This window comes from Carica papaya, chromosome 8 (genome assembly GCF_054855325.1).
Source record: "Carica papaya isolate Zhongbai chromosome 8, ASM5485532v1, whole genome shotgun sequence".
In the NCBI taxonomy this organism is placed as follows: Eukaryota; Viridiplantae; Streptophyta; class Magnoliopsida; order Brassicales; family Caricaceae; genus Carica; species Carica papaya.
In genome coordinates this window covers 819,179-844,101 of record NC_142316.1, presented here as the reverse complement: position 1 = coordinate 844,101, position 24,923 = coordinate 819,179, and the positions used below count along the sequence as shown (strand labels likewise).

The window sequence follows — 24,923 nt, the reverse complement described above, 5'->3', positions numbered from 1 at the left end:
CCTCAAACTAACCAATTATTATTTTTTTCGATTCTCTTGTTAAAGAACCGAGTTAAATTATATTGAGTTAATTTTTATGGGTTAGGTCGGATTTGATATATAACTATTTTGAACGACAGATAGTTATATATAATATACTAGATTAGTATTATTGTTGTGTATAAAATATAATTTTTATTTAGTATTATTTTATGTCAATAAAAATTGTATAGAAGCCTAAAGATTCTAATAGAAATTTAAAAAAATTATCATACTTCAACTTTTGGCGAAGGATCTCCAAAATAACGCGGTTTATGAAAAAAAAAAATTAAATAATTAATAATTTATATTGCGTATAATCTCAAAATTTTTTATTAAATAAAAATTAATTGCACGCTAATATTATCATACTCATATTTTATTATTATATTTAAAATATTTAAATAAATAATTATTATATATTATCTTATTTATATATTATCATATTAAATAAATAAGTAATTATTATTTTTATCATTGTATTAATTTTATTTTAACATTTTTAAAAATTATGTTTATATTTTTAAATTTTAAATATTATCATATTAAATAAACAAACAACTATTATATATTATCTTATTTATATATTATCATATTAAATAAATAAGTAATTATTATTTTTATTGTCGTATTAGTTTTATTTTAACATTTTTAGAAATTATGTTTATATTTTTAAATTTTGAATAGATAATTATCTTTTAGATGAAATAAAAAAAAAGATTCGTAACCAGCTCTTCGTTCTTGTCAGTTTCGCCACTCCGCTACCGGCTGTCTTTCTCTGGTTTATAACCTTTGATCGGTGATCGGTGAGCTAATTGGGAACTAGAAGATGGCTTCTTTGGTTTCGCAACTTGTTTTTCCGTCGTCGGAGAACGGGCATAAGATATGGGAAGATCAGAGTTTTATTAAGTGGAGAAAAAGAGATGCTCATGTCACTCTGCATTGCCATGAATCAATTGAAGGTGAAATCGAGTTTCATGCTTGTACATGCTTCTTCCTTTTCAAAGTTATTAATTGTGCGGAAATTCTCTCATTTCTATTTCCCTCTTTTGCTGAAAGCTCTCATCTATTCTTTTCGGTATTTGAATTGCTTATTATTTAATGTTTAATTTTTTCCTTTTCGTTTTTTATTAGTTCGCTTAGATTTTTGCAAATGTTTTTTGTCCCTAATAAAATGAGTTTCAATTAGTTTCTAACGTAAGGATGCATTGTGATTAGAGTTAGCTATGTGATAGTTTAGGGACATGAACGATTTTCATCATCAGTTTTCGGACTTCAATCAGTATTCCTTTTTTTTTTTTTTTGGGATTCTATTTGGTTTGTTTTTCTTTGATTTTAGTTGCTTATTAATTTTAGATACTATCTTCACTTTGAGTTTGAATGCATGATTTTGTCGTAGTTTTGATTTGAGTTTCATTCCTGCCTGGGCTGCCAATCAATTTTCTCAATACATGTTTCCTTTATTTTATCATATTGGGTTGGAATCTTGTTGTTAAATAGAATAATACTTCTGTTTTTCCACATGGCTTCTAGTTGTTTTATTCTGGTGTTTTTTAGGGGTTTGAGGTACTTACACAATGTTTTGATTGATGCATGGATATAAATCAAATATGATTGATATTATGTTTTTGTGTTGTAAAATTGACATTCTGTGGCGGGGGATATGGATAGGATCTCTTAGATACTGGTACGAGCGTAATAAAGCTGACCTCTCTGTTTCTAACTCTGCTGTTTGGAACGACGATGCTGTTTCTGGAGCTCTTGATAGCGCTGCCTTCTGGGTCAAGGGCTTGCCTTTCATTAAATCTTTGTCTGGTTATTGGAAGTTTTTTCTGGCTCCAAACCCTACAAGTGTTCCTGTAAATTTTTATGATTGTTCATTTGAGGATTCTGATTGGCAAACTTTGCCTGGTAAGCTGATATATCTTTCATCCATATTACTCTAGCTTTAAATTTTGCATTTCTCCTAACACAAATATTGTCGTATTTATTCACATTTTAAATTATTGAATCATTTGTTTGAAGAATGATATGATATCGTGTTGCAGTTTTTTAGTTTAGTACATTTTTCTGCTTGGTTCGCAATAAAACTATTGAAGAGTGCTAGGGAAGTTTATTACTCGGTGAATTTTATGTTGCTCTAGATACATTTAACTTAACAGTTATTTGTAATAAGTTAGCATGTTTCTAAATACTCTGGTAATACTCTGGTTTTCTTGTTTAATTTTAAATTATCTTACAAGGTTGAGTTTCATAATCTTTTTAATTTTTTTTTTCTTGCTTTCTGGATGGGGTAGTGCCTTCCAATTGGCAGATGCATGGATTTGATCGACCTATTTATACCAATTTGATATATCCTTTTACGCTTGATCCTCCTCATGTTCCAGAAGATAATCCCACAGGCTGTTACAGGACATATTTCCAAATTCCTCAGGAGTGGCAGGGTATGTCATGTTTGAATGTGATGATAGTTTTGAGAGACTGTTGTTTGTTCTTGTTAAGTAATAACTTTTTTCAAGAATTATAAAAAAGTTAACAGACTATTTTGTCTCCAATGTTTGTTAGTTCTTTCATGTACTTTTTTAATTCATTTTTGGGGTGCATTACAGTATCCAGCCTCGAGTTTAGGCTATCATATCCCCTCAATTTCAGACGTATATATTTTTCCCCCTTATTAAATGAATAATTTAAAGCTTAACAAATTATGAAATTGCTTAACTGCATAAATTAAAGTTATAATATGTATTCTTTTACTAAATTATTCCATTTTCATATAAAATATATTTCTATGGATAGAGGATACAGATGAAATAAAAGTTTACATTTTTACCAAGCATGTAATAGTTAATTTGATAGTAATAAAGTAAAAGATATTCAGTCATGATCTTTTGAAATGTTCTATTATAAAATAACTAATACAAAATAAGAGAAAATTACATGTTCTTTTGGATTCTAATAAGTATAGAATTAAAATAGGGGAATTAAAATGGATTTATTTGATGCTTCTAAAAGGGGTTCCTAAATTAATAGTAGAGTTGGCAAGAAGTCAACTTGACAACTTGATTAATTGAGGGGGGCAACTTTAAAGTTTCCTATAAAAGTAAAGGAAAATGTGTATATTTATAAATAAAGGGGATAGGTGCAGTGTCACTTTTTGGAATGTTTACCCCTTGTGAAAGAACCCAATTAATGGTGCAGAATCTTATTAAGGAACAACTAATCTTGTATTCTTTCTCACCTTCATTTGATAGTTTATATTTTTAGGATTGAGTACATTGTAATTATGTAATGTCTTTTGCACATAATGGCTAGTCTCTATATACCAATCATTTGCATTTTTATTATATTGTAGGGCATATTGTTAAAATATCTTTTTGTTTCTAAAAAATTATCGTAAAAGTCTCCCTAGTGTTTGGCATGTGATTATTATATAGCTTTAGTTTAGATGTGCTTGCTGGGTTTTGGGTTTTATGGTTGGACATAATGATTGAATCTTCAAGGATTGTTACTTTATCCCTGAGCCTTTTCGTGATAGATTGACTTTCTTGGCTCTTTGTTGGCTAAGCCACATTGCTGTTTGAAAGATATCTCTTCATTATTGTTACAAAAGACTTGGGGTGCTATTCTGTTTGTTTTCCGTTGATTTCTTGCAGGTAGAAGGATTCTATTGCATTTTGAAGCTGTTGATTCTGCATTCTGTGCTTGGATAAATGGAGTGCTTGTGGGATATAGGTAATTAAGGTTTCCTTATGAGATGCTTTATTTCTTTCATTGATGTGTTTATTCTAATAACACATCCAAAATTTGATATTTTAAAAGCATTGTTTTCACTTTTAGGTCTGGAAAATTTGTAAAAGTAGTAAGGTTGACTATGGTGAACTTATCTTGAATGCACTTAATTTTTTAATGAGAGATGGCAAAAGAGAGGGAGAAAGGTAGAAACTTTGTTTTGTTCATATCTTTAGTGAATGCAACAAAGGAGCGATGAACACTAGGGGCCATCATCATCAGTGAGATGTGAATCTTTATCAAGATCTTTTTCATTAAACTGTTATTTATTTTTTTGCAAAGAGAAACAAATGCAAAAACTAACAAGGCACCAAGGGGTTGATGCTCATTTACAAAAGAATTGATTTACAAATTAGTCTCTGAAAAGAGTGGATGACCCTTGAAAAAAGGGGATCTGAAACTAATGGTATCCAATCATTGGAAAGGAGGAATAGATTCCATTACAAGGCTTCCTATTCTTTCTTTCCAGATGAGGCAAAAGTTCGATAATAGAGTAAGGGCAAGATTTTTCTGCCAATTAATCTCAGTTGAACTTGGTGCCAAGCCCAAAGCTTTGAACAAGCGAAGCTCTCAATTGCCTGTTTCAGTTTCAAGAACTTCAGAGCTTTGTTGCAAAACTGAGGAGCCATCAGACATTAACTATGTTGCATGGAATGATTACTTATCGTGCCATACAAGTCAACATGACTAAATCCTTGTATCAGTATGAAATATGTATCCGTGCTTGGCACTTGATCCACTAATCCTCATCTTTGTTCTATGAATTGAATGGAATTATAGGATTTTTTTACTATTCTTTGTTGAGCCAAGATTTGTTGGACATGATTTCATTCTTAGCCACCCTATGGGCCAAAGTCCATGGGAATTTTTTTTGGAAATAAAAAGTATACCAGTTGTATTAAATCAATGGCACCAAGGGGGTGCCACCCATATACTAAATAAATGCCCGTGGGAAGCTTTACAATATTGCTATCTTTATGCTTCACAGAAACTTGGATGTAATAATTCTTGAGCCTCAGTGGGTTTGCTTGTTACTTTTTGGCATGTTTAGTTTTCTCTCAAAAGATACTAGGAGGATATATTCTCTGCCTATGTTATTATATAATTTTCTTTTTGAAGAATACTTCCTATTCTATAAAGGAAATATTGATATAGAATGCCTAATGGTAGAACCATAATTATCTTACAATGTAGAGAAATAATAGAAAATTCAAGAAAGACAATAGAAGAATAGATATATAGAGAAAAAAAAGGGATAAAACGGAAAACATTTGAGAAAGAAAAAAGAATATTAGGCAAACATTAAGAACAAAAGGGACAAGGAAAGTACTAAAGAGATACGTTAAATAAATTTACTAGAAATAATCAATTCCAAGCTGAGCATAAATTTTTTATTAGAACTGTATATAGGTTCTAACCTTGACTAAAATTTGAAGAAACTAATAGAAGAACAAATCCAAAATTTCTAAAAGTTCTTAAATAATTAAATACAAATCTCCTACCATATCCTAAATAGAAAAATCATAACAAATCTTTTAAAGAAGTCTTACATTTATTTAGGATTAGATTGTTTTGCAGTATATATCATGTTATGCCAATGATGATGGGTGTTTACTAAATTGTTGAGAGAGAAAAAGGAGGACAATGGTGGGTAATACAGGAAAGAGATCAAGTAAAAATAGGCAAAAGGAAAGAAATAGAGAAGGAAAGAAGTGAGGGTTTTTCCATCACCATCGAGGAGAGAGAGAAAGAAATAGAGGAGGAAAGAAGCTATATATCTCCATCATATCACAAAATAGAGAACTTTTGTCTATTGTTCCACATGGTATCAAAAAATTCAATGTACTGTGATGCTAGCCAAAAGAGTTCATAGCACTAGTAGATCTGGCAAACCGTGCTTGCTGAAATTGCTTCAATTGATCGAGTGTCTTCTTTAAGTGATAAATGTTTATGCAATTTCCTCAGTGTCAACACATGGGGGGATTTTATTGTAAACATCTTCTAAATCCCGTGCAAAAAGACATTCTTGACACGAGCTGTTTTCTTTGCTGAAAAGAGGATCATAATTTGTGTTCATTTTTGCAATTGGAGTATACGTTTCTTGGTAGCTGACCCCATAGGTTTAATTAAACCTTTCAGCGGACCCTAAATTTCTGAATTATTGCATCAATTTTGTTTTTCATTTTGGACACCCATTTGCAATCCACTTGTCTCCTAAGATCAAAAGTTTTGTAAGTCTTGGTTTTCTAGATTACAAAGAATGAACACCCAATTATGATCGACAAAGCAGAAGAGCTGAAGTTGTCTTACTGACTTCAGGAGTGTGTTTGACTAGAGAACACAGCAGTGCTAGTGGAGAAGTGAGACATAAGTGATTGGAGGTTGGAGTTTGTCTATATAGGAGGAGATTGGCAAAACTTTGAGGAACAAATCTGGGGTGTCTTTATGGTTTATTTCAATTTAATTAAATTTTTGAGTTTATTTTTGAATTTTAAGGGAGATCATGGGCATAACAGAGAGAAAAAGAGGAGAAAGAGTGGGTTAGTTCAGGTTTCACCAAATACCAATCAGGTTGATAATGATATTGTTTTGATGAACAAGCTTGGATTTATTAGATTTATAATCAAGTCAGGTTCGAGTTTCTTAAAGCCTGTCCCAAACCCATCTAGGTGCCATCTCTAGCCTGGATAGGATGACACTGGAAGACAGCTAGAATTAGTCGCAGTTATGGTACTAGCCTTTTGGAAGTGGATTAGTAAGAACTGGAGCTCCTTGTTCAATCTATTGTTGTTTAGGCTTTGCAATGGTTAGGCCTGGAGCTTTTGGCTGGATCAGCCGTGCGGTGAAAGACCTCTAGAAGACTCCCAGTATTTTTGGTATTTCTAGGGATGAAATGCTTTGGTTTAGGAAACTATTGGAAATGATTATATGAAAATGACTATGAAAATACCATAGTAGTAAGTAGTGTATGATTTGATATTAATTCTCTTTCAATTAAATTAACAAAACTTTCTTTTTTCTTTAACTGTGTTAGGTCAGTCAAGATAGTAGACTACCTGCTGAGTTTGAAATTTCTGATTATTGTTATCAATGTGATTCGGGCAAGAAGAATGTTCTTGCTGTTCAAGTTTATAGATGGAGTGATGGGACTTACCTTGAAGATCAAGATCATTGGTGGTTGTCTGGTATTCATCGGGATGTGCTTCTTTTAGCAAAGCCACAGGTATGTTTAGTTTTGGCAGCATGTGATTCTTCTTTTGTTATTGTTAGACAATTAGTTGGGTGATCAATTTTTCAAAAGTTAAACTAATAAGGTAATGCTCAATGATGGCCAATAGAAGAGTAAATAATGAGGGTTGAGGATCTTAAGGTTTAAAACATGATAATGTGTTTGGATGTATCTAACAGCTTAACAATTGGAAAGGGCGAACTTTACTGGTTATATTTTAACCATTACAATTGATTAATGAGCTATGCTTGGAACTGTTAATCATAGCTAGGAAATTCTTAAGATTTATGGATCTGGTGCAATTGCAAATATTCAGGTTTATACAGTGTCTTATAGTTAAGCATGTTAAGAGAAAATGAATTTGTTTCGTGGCCTCTTCTAATTATCGAGGAAAAATTCTTGAAAGTGTGATGAGTAATGAGTAGGGCATTTTGTCTCAATGGTTGTTTCCTGGGCTTTCTACAATGGAGGTTTAGGTTCAACTTGTCTTGATTTCCTTTAAATCAGTTACTAAAAATAAAAAGAAGTTCATCAACAACTATAAAAAGAAGAAGTTGCTTAAGAAGTTGGATTAAGTATCATTGGTAGAGTCTTGTAGGACAGGATTAGAAAGATGCAAGAGTCAGACCTCTTTACCATCTGTTGTTTGGTAAAGTAGAGGGTGACTTCCCCATTGATGGAATGTGCACAATGCATTATAACCAATCCAATTAGTGGATAGAGTTAAATAATATGAACATAAGGTGTGCCCAAGTTATGATGATTTATGATGGTGGAGCTTTGGATGAATTACCAATCAAATAGGCGTCTCTATTGTATTAGTATAGCTTTTTCCATATTTCCTTTTCTTTTGGATCGTCCTCTTGTTTGATAAAAAAGAAGGATGTGGCCAAGTTGCTATTAAATAGAAGAGGCTAGTATTATAAGCTAAAAATAATTTCTAACGGATTATGACCAGCATATGTGATCATGGCTGTTGTTACAGGACCATTGGATTATGGTGTTTTCTTAGTTTAGGTATATCTCTGAAATCACAAATCATGGAGGGAGATGATTATACTCAGTTGAGAATCTATTTCTACTGTAGAGAAGAATAGTGTGACTCAAGATGAAAGGGAGGATGGGGGAGTTAAAATTATTTGAATTCCTGAAAATCTAAGTCTTTCCAACTCTCAATGGATACACAAGGAGGGAATGGATGTGACAAAATATTCTGGTGGAGGTAGGTCGACAGTGTGGCAGTAGTAAACCAGCAAGGATTTCCTACTAGTTTATTTTTCCCACTAAATTATTTCTTCCCTCTTCTTGTGCTACTCTGGAATTTTGATACCATGCTCGGAACATATGCAACACCTGGCCTTGCATGAACAAGATAAATAAGTTTTCCTACCGGTCGCATATACATCTCTCTTTCTTTACAAGATATTCATTTGCCTCTATGAGTTTATGATTTTGCTCAACTGGTGTATAAAACGTGCTAATTTCCCTATCTTGCTTAGGAGATCGGGACATACTTTTGCTCTTAAATAAACATGTCTTCCCCAACTAAGCTACTTTTGTTCCTAGAAAATGCTGCTGTCTCCCAAGTTCTTTTGTCTTGAATTCTCTAACTTGATATCTTTCTATACTTTATTCTCTTTTTCATAATTTCTTTCTCAATTATGTCACTAACATATGCTAAGATAGATGTGACTCTCCTTGAATCTGAGTGCTTTATGTGGAAAAATAATTGTTGGGTATACAAGTAAATAGCAACAATAAAATGAAACATTATTATTTACAAAGATTACAAAGATACAAGGTATAATAATTATAAAGATTACAAAGATCTGGGGTATATTAGTAACATACCCTTTACTCTAATGAAGTCTTTAAGCTAGTGAATGGATATTATCCATTTCTAGCTTGACAATAATCGTATGAAATACATAATAACTTAATCGTTTAGTCAAAATATTGACAAGTTGTGAAGTGGTTGGCACGTATAGAGTACAAATTTTCCCACTATCCACCTTCTGTTTAATGTGCCTGTCTACTTCAATGGACTTAGTTATGTCATATTGTAATCAATGCTTGTCGCTAAGGTATTATCACATTAGAGTCTCATAGGTCCATCCTATTGAATCTTTTAAAATCATCTTCAACTACAAAAGTTCACACATGCCCGGGGCCGTAGCCCTAAACTTTGATTTTGTATTAGATTGAATTATTACATTTTGTTTCTTATTTTTCAAAGTTACTAGATTATCTCCAAGAAATGTACAATACCCAAAGATAGATCTCCTGTCAGCTGATGATTCAACATAGTCCTTGTTAGTGTATGCTTCAAGAAGCAGATTATTGTTTCTTTTGAAAATAATTCCTTTTTGTAGAGTATTTTTCAAATAATGAAGTATTCTATAGGCTACTTGTAGGTGCACATTTTTATGTTTGTGCATGAATTGACTTTCTATTCTAACATCGTATGTATTTGAAATTTTCCTACCTATATTACGAATCTTTTAGATAAACCCTTTAGAGAATTAGAGGGTGTAGTATACTACGATTTGTAATTTATCTGCCGATCTATTCAATATTGGAATCAAATTTGAATTGAATTCTTTATGGTTAAAGAATCTTTTTTTAGTTGTTCTGAAACAATTAAGAGATTCTCTATAAGAAATACGAGGTTCTGTCAAATGGGAGAAAAGTTGAATGAGAATAAAAAGCCCCCGAATCAAATCCCGTACATTGTGCCCTTTTACTTAACCTTAACGTCGGCAAAAGGGAGCAAAGTTGTACAATGTCTGGCCTGGTATGTAACTAGTAAGAAAGTTGATATACTTGTCAAATGCAAGGCCAAACATGTTTATGCAGTGAGTGTAGTAAATAAATTCATTTACAAGTTTAGAGAAGTGAATTTGCAAGCTACCTATAGCATACTCCACTACTGGAAGGGTACTCCAAGAAAGGAAATTATGTTCAAGAAAAATAATAAGCTACTCTTTGAAGCATATACTGATGCTGAATATGCAGATTCATTAGTTGATAGAAGGTTTACATATTTCTTAGAGGAAACCTAATGACTTGGAGTAGTAAAAAAGTCAGAGTTTAGAGCTATGATCCAAAGGGGTGTGTGAACTCTTATGGTAATTTTGAAAGACTTGAAGATCTAGTGGATGGACCTATGAGACTCTATTATGATAATACATTAACAATTAGCATTCTCAACAACCCTATACAACATGATATGAAGAAATATATTTTTCTTAAAATGAAGAGAGAAGACAAGATGAAACATATTGAAGTTGATTGATAGTTTTTTAAGGAAAAGCTGGATCGCAAATTGATATACACATTGTACATGTTTGCTACTTTGCAATTTGCAGATGTATTGACTAACGCGTTATGTGATACTAGGTTTCAGACTATTATTGGCAAATTGCGATAGATAATATCTATTCACCAATTTAAGAGCGAGTGTTGGATAGCGTATTTGTATGGTAAGTAGAATAAAGGGTTTATTACACAATAGAAAACTTGGTTAAGCAAAACTCATAATCGTGGCAATCTGTGGTGTACCTATTGCAAGAAAGCGTGCCACACTCAGGAATGATGTTGAAAGTTACATGAAAAACCTCCAAGTTGGAAATAGGGCAGAAGGGAGAACATCAAAGAAACAATAGGCAGACCATATTACTGTGATATGACCAGATGACCTAAAACCAGAGGTAACAGGAGGATTGAACAATGAAGAAATTGAGAGGGTGAGATCCTTTATCAGCTGTCTGGACAAGCCTTCAAGTACATGCTCATTGGCATATTTAGGTATGTTTTCATTTCCCATTGGTTTAAATGTCTCTAGTTCAGCCATCGCTAACTCCTAAATCGTGAACTCAGGAGCTACTGACTACATGATCTATTGATCCAATAACTTCACCTATTTCCCATGCCCAAGTAACAAGAAAATTGCTATAGTTGATAGCTCATTGACCACTTTAGCAAGAAAAGATGTCCAAGTCACTCATTTCTAAGTTAGAAAAAAGCCTTGTATGTTCATAAGTTGTCCACAAATCTTATCTCCACTCAAAAACTCACTCAAGACTTATGTTGCAATGTTGTTTTTCATGGTGGCCATTGTGTATTTTAGGATAAGGATTCGGGAAAGGTGATTTGACGTGCTAGAGAATAGATGAGTTTTACTACCTTGACACGCTGGGCCAATCAAGCATTCTCAAGATAAAGTTTCCTCAGTCTTTTGTTTTTGACTCTTTTCATCTAATAAGGAGAAAGTTTGGCTCCATCATCGTCGGCTAGGACATCAATTGTTAGAATTGTTAAAAGTTTGTTTTTCGTCTTTATTTAGAAGTTTAGATGTCGAACAATTTAATTTTAAAGTTTTTAAACATAATATTGTACCCTTTCTTAGTAGTAATGAAAGAAGTTTTATTTATTTTTATTTGATTTATAGTAATATTCAGTGACTATCTACTACTCCTAATGCCACACCACAAAATCTAGATTGTGATTTGGAATGTAACTAAACAAATATACTATCAAGTAAGACAAAAATATGACAAAAGGCAAAACCAACAATTAATATAATGACTAGACAGACAAAGAAACACCACTTACAAAGTGTTTACAAACTAGGATATAAACACATTATGGCATGAATCCATTCATTTCTTTACAAAAGTATCACATACAAGGCTTAACCTTCCTACAATGGTCTCCAAAGGAAAAAAACACAACTCACAAAATTTTAGAGACCTTAGAGTTTTCTTGCATTAGGCAACTCTATTAACAACTGAAGACTCTGCATCGTAGACTTCTCTTCAAGTCCTAACAATAATTGGTTTGAAATGGTTATGTAGGTTAGGTGATTATAAATATGCTTATACAAATGAGATTATTCATATACCTATTTAGATAAATATAAACATGGTTTGTATAAATCAGACTGTACATATATATCTATAAATCTTAAAACAATAACTAAATCACCTACACCACTACTATTCGTTGACTCCAGGATCTTTTGGAGCTTCAGCCTTCCTCCGAGGATTGGACACTTTGGTTTCGCCTTTGAATTGTATCATCTTCAATGATGGAATTCATGACAGCCTCAGTCACCCTTTTCATCTGCTGCCTCTTGGATTATGGTCACCTTCTTCTCTCCTCCACCATAATATTCAAAAACCTTCAAATATTACCCTTAGTATTGCTGTGCTTCTTTGCCAACAAATGTTTGTTTCTTTATCTGAACTTCATCTAGGTTGATTAATTCTTGACATGTTGCCAGGGTATAGAAGCTTTTTTTTTGGAAATAAAATATAGTGTATCATTAGTTCACCAGTACTAGGGGTTGCCGCCAATGTACAAAAAAATATTTACAAGTTAGTTAATATGTCGATAAAATCCCCAAACTCCTCAACTGAAAGAATAGGAAGCCCCATCACCAGAAAACATAAGATTTTTGTCCTTTGCCTTTGTACTTTTTCTCCTCGGTCAAGTAATATTTCTCATCTTTTTTTAAAAGAATATTTGTTGTCCTGATATGAAATGACTCACACTTCATATGGAACTCATCCTTGATATATTTGTTTATTTTTTTGTTTTGTTGTCCTGTAATTGCTTTTCTGGCATAAAGTAACTAAATCATTGAACAAAAATTGCATGCCGGATGTGGCTGTCTTGCAGGTATTTGTTGCAGACTACTTTTTTACATCAAAACTGGCGGAGGACTATTCTTCTGCTGACATACAGGTTGGCATTTCTTAATTCATCATATATATTTTTAGGCACTGCTTTTGGTAGGAGAAAACTTTTTGACATACTTTGTGAATCTCGTTGCAGCATTTAGCATTTGTTTCAAGAATTTATTTTGTAGGTTAATTAGGATTCCCTTGAGGGGAAATCCTATGTTTGAGAAGAAAGATGATAAAGGATTTGGTATGTGTGTTTTTCTCCTTAGGTGCAGGAGTTCCGTGGGTGAAATCCTTGAGCAAGTTCCAAAGTCTTGTGTCTTCTTTCTAATGCATCAAGACTCTTAGCTTTATATGAAGTTTGATGTTTTCCCTGACCTTAATGATAGAGAGACCTTTGATTTGTCAGCATTACTTGCAATGCAATGCTAAATTCGAGGTTTTCTGTTCTTTCTGTTTCTGAATTGTTATTCAGGTTGAAGTGAAAATAGATAATTCTAAGGAAATTTCCAAAGATCGTGTTCTCGACAATTTCATCATAGAAGCTGAAATCTATGACACTGCCAGCTGGTATGATCAGGAGGGATATATGGATCTTCTTTCATCTAAGGCTGCTAATATAAGGCTCAATCCATCCCCTACAAGACTTCTAGGATTTCATGGTTATGTGCTTTCAGGGAAACTGGAAACACCCAGGCTTTGGTCTGCAGAGCAGGTGAGGAACCTATCTTATCAACTGATTTTTTTTAGTTCTGTTTGTCATTTGTTTTACTTGGCCCAACAAAGAGGCAGTATGAGTTCTATTTACTTCTGAAATAGTGATTCTGTCCTTCAAAACCCAAAACTAATCTCCAACTAAAGCCTGCACATGTCTATGCACTCTTACATATTTGTATATGATATAAGTTGAGTTACCAGTTATGTAAAAAATTTATATTGATAAGAAATAATCTAGTTATGTTATTTTTATTTTACTCATGCACAAGCTTATTAAGCTGAAAGCATAGACAAAATATAGACCCATCATATCTTGTATTGAAATTTAAGTTAATAGCAATAGGACAGTTAAGATTCAAACTCTTGATCTCTGGCACATGTATAAGATTCTAACACTATATGTGAATAGGCTGCCTTGTAATTTAACTTCCTGAAAATAGTTTTGGTAAAAATCAAGTTCTTAGTTGTTTGGTTTTTATTGTTGTAAGTAACATTGTTGTCCTAATCTTGGTGATGTAACTTATTTATTTTTCTCATTCTGTGGTTAGCCCAATCTTTATGTTCTCGTTATTATCCTGAAAGATGCATCTGGGCACATAGTTGACTGTGAATCATGCCTTGCTGGCATCCGTCAAGTATCAAAAGCAACCAAACAGCTTCTTGTTAATGGCCAGCCAGTTATAATAAGAGGTGTGAACAGGCATGAGCATCATCCACGATTGGGGAAAACTAATATAGAATCTTGCCTGGTTAAGGTGACGCCCTTTCTTTATCTTCATTGCTTTTTTCTCTGCAAATCAAGTTGGCATTTGGCAAAAGTTATTTTTCTATTAAATATATTCTTTTGATTACAGGATCTTGTTATTATGAAACAAAACAATATAAATGCAGTAAGAAACAGCCATTATCCCCAACATCCACGCTGGTATGAACTGTGTGATTTGTTTGGCATGTACATGATTGATGAAGCCAACATTGAGACACATGGTTTTGATCTTTCTGGACATCTGAAGCATCCTACTAAAGAACCAAGCTGGGCTGCTGCAATGCTGGATCGTGTGGTAGGGATGGTGGAAAGAGACAAAAATCATACGTGCATAATTTGTTGGTCCTTAGGAAATGAGTCCAGCTATGGTCCTACCCATTCTGCCATGGCTGGTATATTTTCTGTCATTCTGTTATCAGTGGGTTGAGTTGTTTAAGTAACTTTATTCAAAGAAATGGCTTCTAGAAGGTTAAATAAGATATAAGAGAATGTGTTAGGCGTTTACTGAGAACTTTCTCCTAGATTACATATTTAACCATTCTAATGCTGTTTGCTGTTTTCATTTTAACTACCCATGCTAAAATAAAACATACTGTCAATTGAAGTTGACTGTTATTAGGAGATGTTCTCTGAAGTCTAAACTTTTTTTTCCCTGATTTCTGAATATTTGCTTTGTTGCAAATGATTTGGCTTTTGCAGAAAACGTCAAGCCTATACTTGTATATTCTCCAACTGATATTTCGGTTATGAAAATGATGTGTGAGGATTAGATTGGTGGCTGCTATAATATGGTTTCACAATCCAAATTCATCATCTCCAATATATTTAGAGATAAATTGCTAGACAAATACTATGTGTTTGCATTAAGTCAAATTACCTGGGATAAGTTTAGAATATTTGGAGTGTTGTTGTTGCTTTGAAACATACATTCTCTCTTGTCTGCATTGTCTCTGTTACTATCTCTTCTGTTTTTATTTCAGCTATAAATTCTAAGAACTCTATTCAGGTTGGATTCGAGGAAAGGATCCTTCGCGACTAGTACACTATGAAGGAGGGGGATCTAGGACCCAATCTACTGATATTGTTTGCCCAATGTACATGCGTGTTTGGGACATTGTTAAGATTGCAAATGACCCAAATGAAGCACGTCCTTTAATATTGTGCGAGTATGTACTTTTTCTCACTTAAAAATATGCTTTTCTTTTTCTCAAGTATTACTCTTCTTTTTCTGGTTCTACTGGCAGAATTGCTGCTTTATTTTCATAATAGTGCTTGTGTCTAAAAAATGACAGGTATTCACACGCAATGGGGAATAGCAGTGGGAATATATTTGAGTATTGGGAAGCAATTGATAGCACTTTTGGTCTCCAAGGAGGTTTTATTTGGGATTGGGTTGATCAGGTATAGAATTTTCTTTCAATACTGAGAGTAATTGATGTTTGGAGTTGAACATCTTGCATCCGGTACTGACTTGAAGTTCTAAAAATTTAATTTTTACTCTTTAAAGATTTTCAATAAGGCAACTTGTATCAAGGGTGCCATATATTTACCACATAAGGAAAGTGTTGGAACTGATAGTGAAAGCGGAGGAGAGGAAGATGCTTTCTTTATTCATATGGTTCTTTATGTACATATATTTGTATACTAGTTACTTATACATGTATGCATATGGTAATAAAAATAAAGGCAATAATCAAAAGGTTTACATCTCAATGTAAAAGGTATACAAAAAGAAAGTAAAGATTTTCTAGTTTTATGGCAAAATATTCTGGTCTCATCATAGTATATGGTGAATTTAATAGTAGATAGTCATTACAACTCCTCAAGATGGTTCGTAGATGTCTCAAATGTCCTAACAAACTAGTCCATGAAATTGTATATTTCGAAGACCTTTGCTGAAGACATCTGTTTGTTGGTATCTATAACTAACATGTATATGTTTAAGATACAACTCGTGTTTTTTTTGACGAAATATTTGTCGATCTCAATGTATTTTGTTATGTTAGGTTGAATAAGCCTATTACTATACTTATTGCAGACTTACTTTTACAACATAGTGCTAGACATTTTATGGGACATTGTTAGTTCATGTAGTAATTTCTGCAACCAGAGTAGCTAACACACACCTTGTGCTGCTGATCTGTATTCAGCTTCTGCACTAGACGTAGTAACCATTCACTATTTTTTATTCTTCCAAGTAACAAAGTTACCTCTCATAAATATACAATAACCTGATGTAGGTTATCAAGAGATCTAGCCCAATTTGCGTTAGTGAAAGCTTCTATCTTGAAGTGATTGTGCTTGAAAAAACAGTATGTTTTTTTCTGGAGTAGAATTTGCATTTGAGAATTCTATAAAGTGCAATTAGGTGCAGTTCTAGGGTTCATGCATGTATTGGCTCATTATACTTACAACATGGGCTAAATTAGGCCTAGTATGTCCTAGGTAGATTGGTCTTATAACTAGTCTCTGATTCCTCCCAACTTCAACTAGTTTAACAACATCACCATGCTGCTTTGATTGGTTTCAATGGGAGTCAATTGGTTTACAACCCAATATGCCAGTTTCTTCCACGAGATCTAGAATTTTTTTCTTCCATTTAGAGATAAAATATACCAATTTTTTTGTTTGGCCGCTTTAATATCCAGAAAATATTGTAGCTTGCCCAGATCTTTGATCTTTAATTCTTGGGCTAGAAGCCATTTTCGCTTTGTCATTTTTTTTTCATCCCCTGCCATTACTATATCATGGACATAAGCAATGGATCGTACTCTCACGATGTTTAAAGAATAAAATGTGATCAACGTTGCTCTAGTGATACCCAAAGAAAATCATGGAATTACCAAGGATCCTTTTGGCATAGTTGATGCTTGTGCTATGAACTAGTAAAATTTTATTTGGACATGACTTTTAGTAAAAGCAGGTTTAAGGTTCAAGTGAGGACTTCCACTTGCATGATGCCTGCTGAATCTCTCTGTTGAAGAAATTAGTAGTTCTTTAGGATTAGCATATTGAATTCACTAAATTAGTAGTTTAATACTTTGAGTTTTGGTATGAGGATTTGAGGGGGTACATAGAAGGATTTCATGGTGGAAAGGAAATCTTCTTGGTTTGTAGGGACAGCAGCAGTAAAGGGGTGAGGGGTACAGTCCAAATACAGGAATGGTAGAATAGTTACTGTTTTGCAATCAGGATGACTTTACGTGAGACAGAGTGGTTAAGAAAATAAACTAATTGGATGGATCATTGCGCTTCAACAATTTTCTTCTTGCTGAACATAAGAGAAGATCTATCGTAGTGATGGCAATGGACTTGAGGAAGAACCTGAACATGAATTTGGTTGTATTCTATGTTAAGGCCACAAGGAAACCATAAGAGTGGTCTCCCTTAATTAATTTTCAAAATCTGGACACATTTGTTGAACTTGCTGCTTGAATTCCTTGATAATAGTCTATTCTTTCCATAAACAACTTAGTTCAACAAAATATTGAGGTATAGTCATTTCACCTAGTCTGGTTATTTGTACTTTGTTTGACAGATATATTTGGTGCGTCATTACCAATCTGGAAGTATATCTGGGACGCAGAGCTTCAAATTTTGTGGGCAGTATCTAGGAGTAAGTACCCAAGAGAAACTTGTGGTTGCATCAAGTTGATAAATCAAGATACTCCATTGGTCAAGTGTACAATTAGTATCAGCTGATTTAAATTTACTTAACATATCCTTGCAGTCTCCGAGCTTGGATGTATAGTAAGTAAAACCATGGCCAAGCAAGGTAATTGTTTCAATCCAGCCTTATTGGGCAGATTTCTAAAGCTAGATTTTCTCCCATTGGGGTGATGGCGTTCTTTACTAGCACCAATCTCTAAAATTTCCTTTCCAGATTTATTTTCTACCATTTCTCTCTCTTTCTCACTCTCTTTCTCTGTCTGCAAGCACCCAAATCTGCTATTTTTGTCCGCCAAGGAGATTTTCATGTGACTATGATTGCCGATGCATGATGCAGAGAGTCAAACCTAAGGATTGAGCAGAGTTGACTCTCTCTGCACACAAATAATAGTCAAAGTCTGCTCTCTCTGTCCACAATTGGATTGATGTGTGACACAGGGAGGTGACCAGACTTCGTGCATGATGCAAGGAAGAGGAGAGTTTGATTCAACTATTACTTGCACACGACTCTGTTCCGCAGATGGAGCTGTCATCCAATGCAGGAAGGCGTACTTGTCTTCAACAAAGTTGACACCCTCTACAGACAAGACTAACAGAGGATTATTGAGGCTCCTGGATGTGGTTGATTAAGTCACCACTGCACTGACCAACAGACCTAGGATAAGCCTAACTGCATTCAAACTTAAAGGAGAAAGAAATTCTTACGAAGTCTATACCAATTTCAGAAAAGGCTCAAGGCCCTAGGGAGTTACCAAGGAAGCAATTAGATGTTGGACCAGGTCCTTTGTTCAGGACAGACAGGAATCACGGGCGTAGATCTGATACCATGTTATAACTGATTGTGAAACCAGAGGAGAGGAAGATGTTTTCTGCATATTCATATGGTTTTTTACACATCTATATACTAGTTATCTATACATAGAAGCATCTATATATGGTAATAAAACTACAGGCAAATAATCAAGAGATTTATATCTAAATGAAAAGATATACAAAAAGGAAAGTAAATATTTTCTGATTTTATGGCAGTATATTGTGAAGTTAATGGTAGGTAGTTAAACAGAAATTTTATTTCATTCTGAAACTTGGCTTTATGAAGCTACCATATGGAACCAGTTTCTCCATAAGCCCCTGAAAGTATGGTCCCTTCACCTTGAATGCATGCTATTAACATGCATGCCAAATGCCTTATGGTTTTCAATGGTCATTTTTGTTGGTCTTTTCTTTGTATATCGAAGTGTTTGACTTCTAGATTAAGATGATATAAGGGTCCTATTTTAAGATTTGTCTTATTACCAGTTTCAAACATAATATACCTTGTAAGATGGTCTTTATTAAGAAAACAATATCTTTGGAGATTTAAACAAGGACTAAATCATTCTTTGAGAGGTTTTAGCTCTGGTTAATTCCCTAGTTTCATATTTTAAAGATGGCAAATTAGGTTGAAATGCCTTGCTTTTGATTTTCTTGCTATAGAAAAAGCATTGATACGGTTTCAGTTAATTATTTCGTCATTTCATTTCGAAATTACACTGTTAATTGCCCATATTTTATTTTACTTCGGGTTGGGGGTAGTCACGGATCATGTTCATAAGAGGATACCTACTGAACGTTCTGCACTTTGCAAACAGGGTCTGCTGAAGGATAATGCTGATGGAAGCAAACATTGGGCATATGGAGGTGACTTTGGGGATACTCCTAATGATTTAAACTTCTGTCTAAATGGCCTTCTGTGGCCAGACCGAACTCCTCATCCTGCATTACACGGTAACTTGTTGAAAACCATACTTACAGTTTGCATGTTAGTTGGGTTTTCCCTAAGATGATATTTCTCTCTTGGTTGTTAGTTTGCTCTATGCCTCATGGCCTATGTTATTTCTTTCAGAAGTTAAGCATGTGTATCAACCAATCAAGGTTTCATTAAGGGGAGGCACATTGAAGGTGCTTGGTAAAATACTCAGTTTTTGTTTCTTGCTGTTAGTTCACTAGAAATAACTTTTGTTGAGTTTTCCTTGCAGATAACAAACACCAACTTTTTTGAAACAACACAAGGACTGGAATTCAGCTGGGCTATTCATGGGGATGGATACCAACTTGGATCTGGAATTCTGTCTCTTCCCTTGATAAAACCGCAAGGCAGTTTTGATGTGGAATTGGATTCAGGTCCATGGTGTTCTGTGTGGACTTCCTCAACTGCGGAAGAGTGTTTTATAACAATAACTTCTAAGCTTTTGCATTCCACGAGCTGGGTTGAGCATGGGCATACCATCTCATCTACCCAAGTTCAGTTGCCTGCCAAAAGAGAGCGTATACCTCATGTAATTCAGCAATTCTCTTCTGTTATATTAATAATTTTTCTGAAATATAATTTTTTTTTGAAATATCTTCTATTATACTAATAGTGAAACCATAAATAAGATAAGTAACCCAAACTGTACTAGTTGCTGTTTTTACATTTGACAATGGTTTTCAGGTCATAAAAGACAAGGGTACTACTATCTCCAGTGAAACTTATGAGGATAAAATAAAGCTTTTTAGTCAGCAGAACCTTTGGGAGATACAGTTCAATGTTCAAACAGGAGCTCTTGAAAGCTGGAAGGTACTTTTTATGTTCTGTTTTCTGATTGGACAACTGTTGAAATCTTTTAAAGTAACTTCTAATTAAATTTGGAAAATATACATTAATAGACCCTTCACACTGGACCCTTCTCTGGCCAAAAAACAGAAAGGACAGAAAGAGGGGAGGTCTTCAGCTTTTTACTTTATACCTGAACGTTATTCCTTTTTCTTTTTCTTCCTTTTTTTTCTTGCAAATGTGTAACTTTCTGAATTCATTCTCCTTTTGAGCATTAGTTATTATTATACCTGAGCATCTTGCTTTTAAATGTCAACTACTAGCCCTAATGGTATGGTGCTGAATTTTAGGTTCAAGGAGTCACTGTGATGGAAAATGGCATATTACCGTGCTTCTGGCGAGCACCAACTGATAATGACAAAGGGGGATGTGCAAGAAGTTATTACTCTAGGTGGAAAGATGCTCATATGGACAAGCTTGTTTTCCTCACAGAGAGCTGTTCCATACAGGATAAGAAGGATGAACTAGTGAAAATAGCTGTAGTTTACCTTGGTGTAACAAAGGGTGAAGATGGTTCATTCACTGAATCTGAAAGATCGAGTGTTCCATTCAAAGTTGATATGGTTTACACGATCTATGGTTCTGGAGACATTATTATGGAATGTGATGTAAATCCAAGCTCTGGTCTTCCACCTTTACCCCGCGTGGGAGTGGAATTTCACATTGAAAAATCACTAGATCAGATTACATGGTATGGAAAAGGACCATTTGAGTGTTACCCGGATAGAAAAGCAGCAGCTCATGTTGGCATCTACGAGCAAACTGTGGGTGACATGCATGTTCCTTACACTGTTCCTGGGGAATGTGGAGGAAGGGCAGATGTTAGATGGGTGACACTTAGAAACAATGATGGAATCGGAGTTTATGCTTCAATCTATAGGAGTGCTCCTCCTATGCAATTGAGTGCGAGTTACTACACAACTGCAGAGCTCGACAGAGCAACACACAACGAAGAGCTTATCAAAGGAGATAACATTGAGGTAGCTTATTTTCTTGCTTCGTTTTTTTCTTCTTTACAATAAAAATGGTCGGTCCTCTTGACCTGTTAGATTATCTTGTTTCGCATTGATTAAAATGACTAGTATGCTACAATGTGCGGCAATTGCAACGTTATATTTTTTGTTTGTCCCACTCATTTACCTCTCGACTCTGTAGGTTATAGAAACTAATGGAGTGTAATCAATCAAAATAAAAAGAGCAAAGAAATATGGTATATTCTTTATGGCTTTTTGCAATTCATACTAATAAATGGAAGTACATTGGAAACAAATGCAAGAAATGTTAAGCAACTGTCTCATTCAGCTAATGAACTTTAGGAGGGGTGGTGTGTATTCTGTCCCTCTGGCCAAAAGCACACGGTTTCTTTAGGGGGATTAATGTAGAACCATCTAAGTTGAAGTTAGGACTGATTTTAAGACCTTTTAAGAGATTTATTCTTTTTTTTTTTTTTAATAAAGATTTATTCTTATTCTTCGGTTTATTTTATTTTATTTTATTTTTTAGTAAAGAATAAAGTCCACTGACTTATTCTTCTATTTACAGAATAACACTTTTTAGAGATTTGAGTTTATTTAATTATTTAAGAATATTTGGAAATATATTAGATTTATTTCCCTCTATGCTGCTTGAACTCAAGTACAAGTCTTCTGTATGAGTACAGATCTAAGTATCTGACTCGATAATCTTTAATAGTTACTATATGGGGATTCAGTTGATAAGAGTCCACAAATTGGATCCAAGTACTTGATTCATTTGACATGAAAAGTAATAAAACTAATATCAACTCTTCAGAAGCAAGCATAAATCTAGATAACAAAATACAGCATTCAGCGCAAATAGATAGCAAATAGCAGACTGATTTGTAGTGAATAAAAGAAAATTAGGATACCATTTAGTGATACATAACGATTCAAGTATTTATTATTAAAAAATGTTCACAATTTAGACATTCAAGGACATGCATTTCCATATGTTTTCTTTTTCAACTTCAATTCTTGGAGTCTTCATCGTATCTTCATCTTATCATACATGATAACCTTTAGAACCTTTAGTTCTAGATCATCAAGTGTTCGTTATGCACATCTAAGGTCAGAACCTATGTGAAAGTTTGAAGTTTGGAATTGATAGTTTTGTAATGAAATTATTTCATGTTTGTACCTAGTTTTTCCACATTTTTTTCTTCTTCATTTCTGTCTAATATTCATCTTTTCTCCCTCTAAGGTCTTCACCTTTGTCTTTTTTTTTTTCTTTCTATCTATTATTCTTTTCTCTTCCTCATGTTCTTTATATTTCTCTACATTTTAGGATAATTGTAGTTACTCCATTAGTTTTCCTGCATTTAATGGTATCATAATAAAAAACTTATCTCCATGTTGCCACCAAACTCTTTGCTTTAAAAGAAAAAAGGACACTCAAAAGTCGTACAAACCTTAGCTGCCACCGTGCTTCATCGTTCAACTTTCTTCACCATTGAGCTGCTGCCACCAGAAAAGGAGGAAAAAAGACCTCTGTTTTGCCCTTTGCTGGAGCTTCATTGTTTTTTATTGTTATAAACCCTTGAAGGAATATTTCAAAAAAAAAAAAAACCTTGAATGCGCTGCAAGACCAGCCTATAGTGGCAGCTATAGTTGTTACAACCACTTCGGCATAGTTTGACTCTATAGCTGAAAAGAGGAGCCACCAGTTTACTTCTTATTGGAATCTTATTCCGTAAACTCTACCAAAAAGTTGCACCTGAGATGTATGTGTTAACTTCTGCGAGTGAGATCAAGGAGTGCTGAGCTGAGTTGTTGAGCTAGTTGAGCTAAGCTGACCAAATTGAATCCAGCCAACCCAGGTTGCCTAAGTCGAACCTAGCCATTCTAAGTAGATTTGTTGCAAATACTAGGATTTCCTGGATTTCTTTTTAAGATATTAAACTTCCACTTTGCTTCTTGGTTCTCATCTACTGGTTAGCATCAGTTGATCTGATAGTCTACATTTTTACCTCCTAATGCCTACCACAAGTTATATTGCCTTCCATTTACCTCCCAATGCCTACCACAAGTTATATTGTCTTCTCAACTTTTTGTAATGATCAAGATTTCAGACTTATTTCACCGACCTGCAAATAGCTGAAATCCTCAAATAGTTAGAAAAAGGCCTGAAGAACCACACAACCTCTATAACTTGATAATTCTCAAAAACTCATTGGAGCACACAAGGTATTTTCCTATTCTTGCTACTGGAAATATTGCTTTTCTTCTTGAGTTAACCATGAATGATTTTCCCAGCACCTTAATTAGATCCTATATGATAGGAATCTTTAAGAAAATAATCAATTCGAATATTGTTCTTTTAAATCTCCTCATAGGCGGGTCATTCACGGTAGAATTCTGGAAGAAATGCAAGTTATTCACCATTACCTGCTAGGCATGCAATGGTTTTGACAGCATAAAGTTCAACGACCAATTTGAAATGGGGATCAAATTTGAGGATCAAATATCTTTTTTTAGCCTTTTTATTACAAAAAGCTGATGTTATCTCCTTTCTGGCCTTAGATTTGTTTCATTGTGGAAGGTTGTTGCATTTATTCATACCCTAGCTGAATGGTGCTACCTTTGGAGCTAACCTTGATGACTGAAGTTTCATGTGGGTTTGCCTCTAACTGGTTCATTAATTAGAAACTTTAAATTTATGAATGTGCAGTTTTGCATGTCCGAAAAATCCCTTAGATGTGCAGTTTTGCCTCTAACTGAATAGTGCTACCTTTGGAGCTAATCTTGATGACTGAAGTTTCATGTTGGTTTGCCTCTTAACTGGTTCATTAATTAGAAACTTTAAATTTATGAATGTGCAGTTTTGCACATATTGACACAGTTATTCTTATATGAAGTTCAACTCTCTGCAAAAAATGAAAGTGTATCCAGGCCTTATTTTTGAGTTCCTTGTTTGAGCCCACTGACTGTGCTCAGTGCCTGTTCTTTTCCATTTTACTTTTCTTGCTTGCAGTGGCATTTTTCTTCCCTATTTTGCAAGTGATACGTTGTCATGAGGTGGTGTTATATGCAGGTGCATCTTGACCACAAACATATGGGTCTGGGTGGAGATGATAGCTGGACACCCAGTGTCCATGATAAGTATCTGATTCCTCCCGTGCCGTATTCCTTCTCAATGAGGTTTTCTCCGATCACTGGTTCCAACTCGGGCTACGATATCTTCAAATCTCAAGTTCGAAACTGAAATCCTTTTTGAGCCTATGGTACCGAATACTTTGTTGGACGATAAGTATTTAACTCAGCAACAATCATCCGTGATTTGTAGAAGTTATATCAGGTTGCCTATGAACCCTGAAAACGTGTAGAAGTTTTATTTCTATTTATTTTGAAATTACTTCATGCATAAATCTTGGATATGAGCTACTTGCTTTCACTA

At 34.1% G+C, this 24,923-nt stretch overlaps 1 protein-coding gene and 1 long non-coding RNA gene across 2 annotated transcripts; one reads left to right on the top strand and one right to left on the bottom strand.

Moving 5' to 3' along the window:
- Nucleotides 1–713: 713 nt before the first annotated feature.
- LOC110820693 (glycoside hydrolase family 2 protein) lies at nucleotides 714–24,923 on the top strand. Its single transcript, XM_088209001.1, has 17 exons — nucleotides 714–980; nucleotides 1,690–1,929; nucleotides 2,316–2,462; nucleotides 3,672–3,750; nucleotides 6,847–7,030; nucleotides 12,719–12,784; nucleotides 13,199–13,438; nucleotides 13,989–14,195; nucleotides 14,295–14,598; nucleotides 15,213–15,372; nucleotides 15,499–15,607; nucleotides 19,507–19,642; nucleotides 19,761–19,816; nucleotides 19,894–20,193; nucleotides 20,349–20,474; nucleotides 20,801–21,490; nucleotides 24,561–24,923. Exons 1-17 carry the CDS (start codon nucleotides 848–850, stop codon nucleotides 24,729–24,731), a joined length of 3,348 nt encoding a protein of 1,115 aa, XP_088065127.1. The 5' UTR covers nucleotides 714–847; the 3' UTR covers nucleotides 24,732–24,923.
- Nucleotides 13,734–23,069, bottom strand: LOC148240329 (uncharacterized). Its single transcript, XR_015813835.1, has 2 exons — nucleotides 22,939–23,069; nucleotides 13,734–14,230 (listed from the first exon to the last, which is right to left on the bottom strand). It is a non-coding gene; the product is annotated as an uncharacterized LOC148240329 (long non-coding RNA).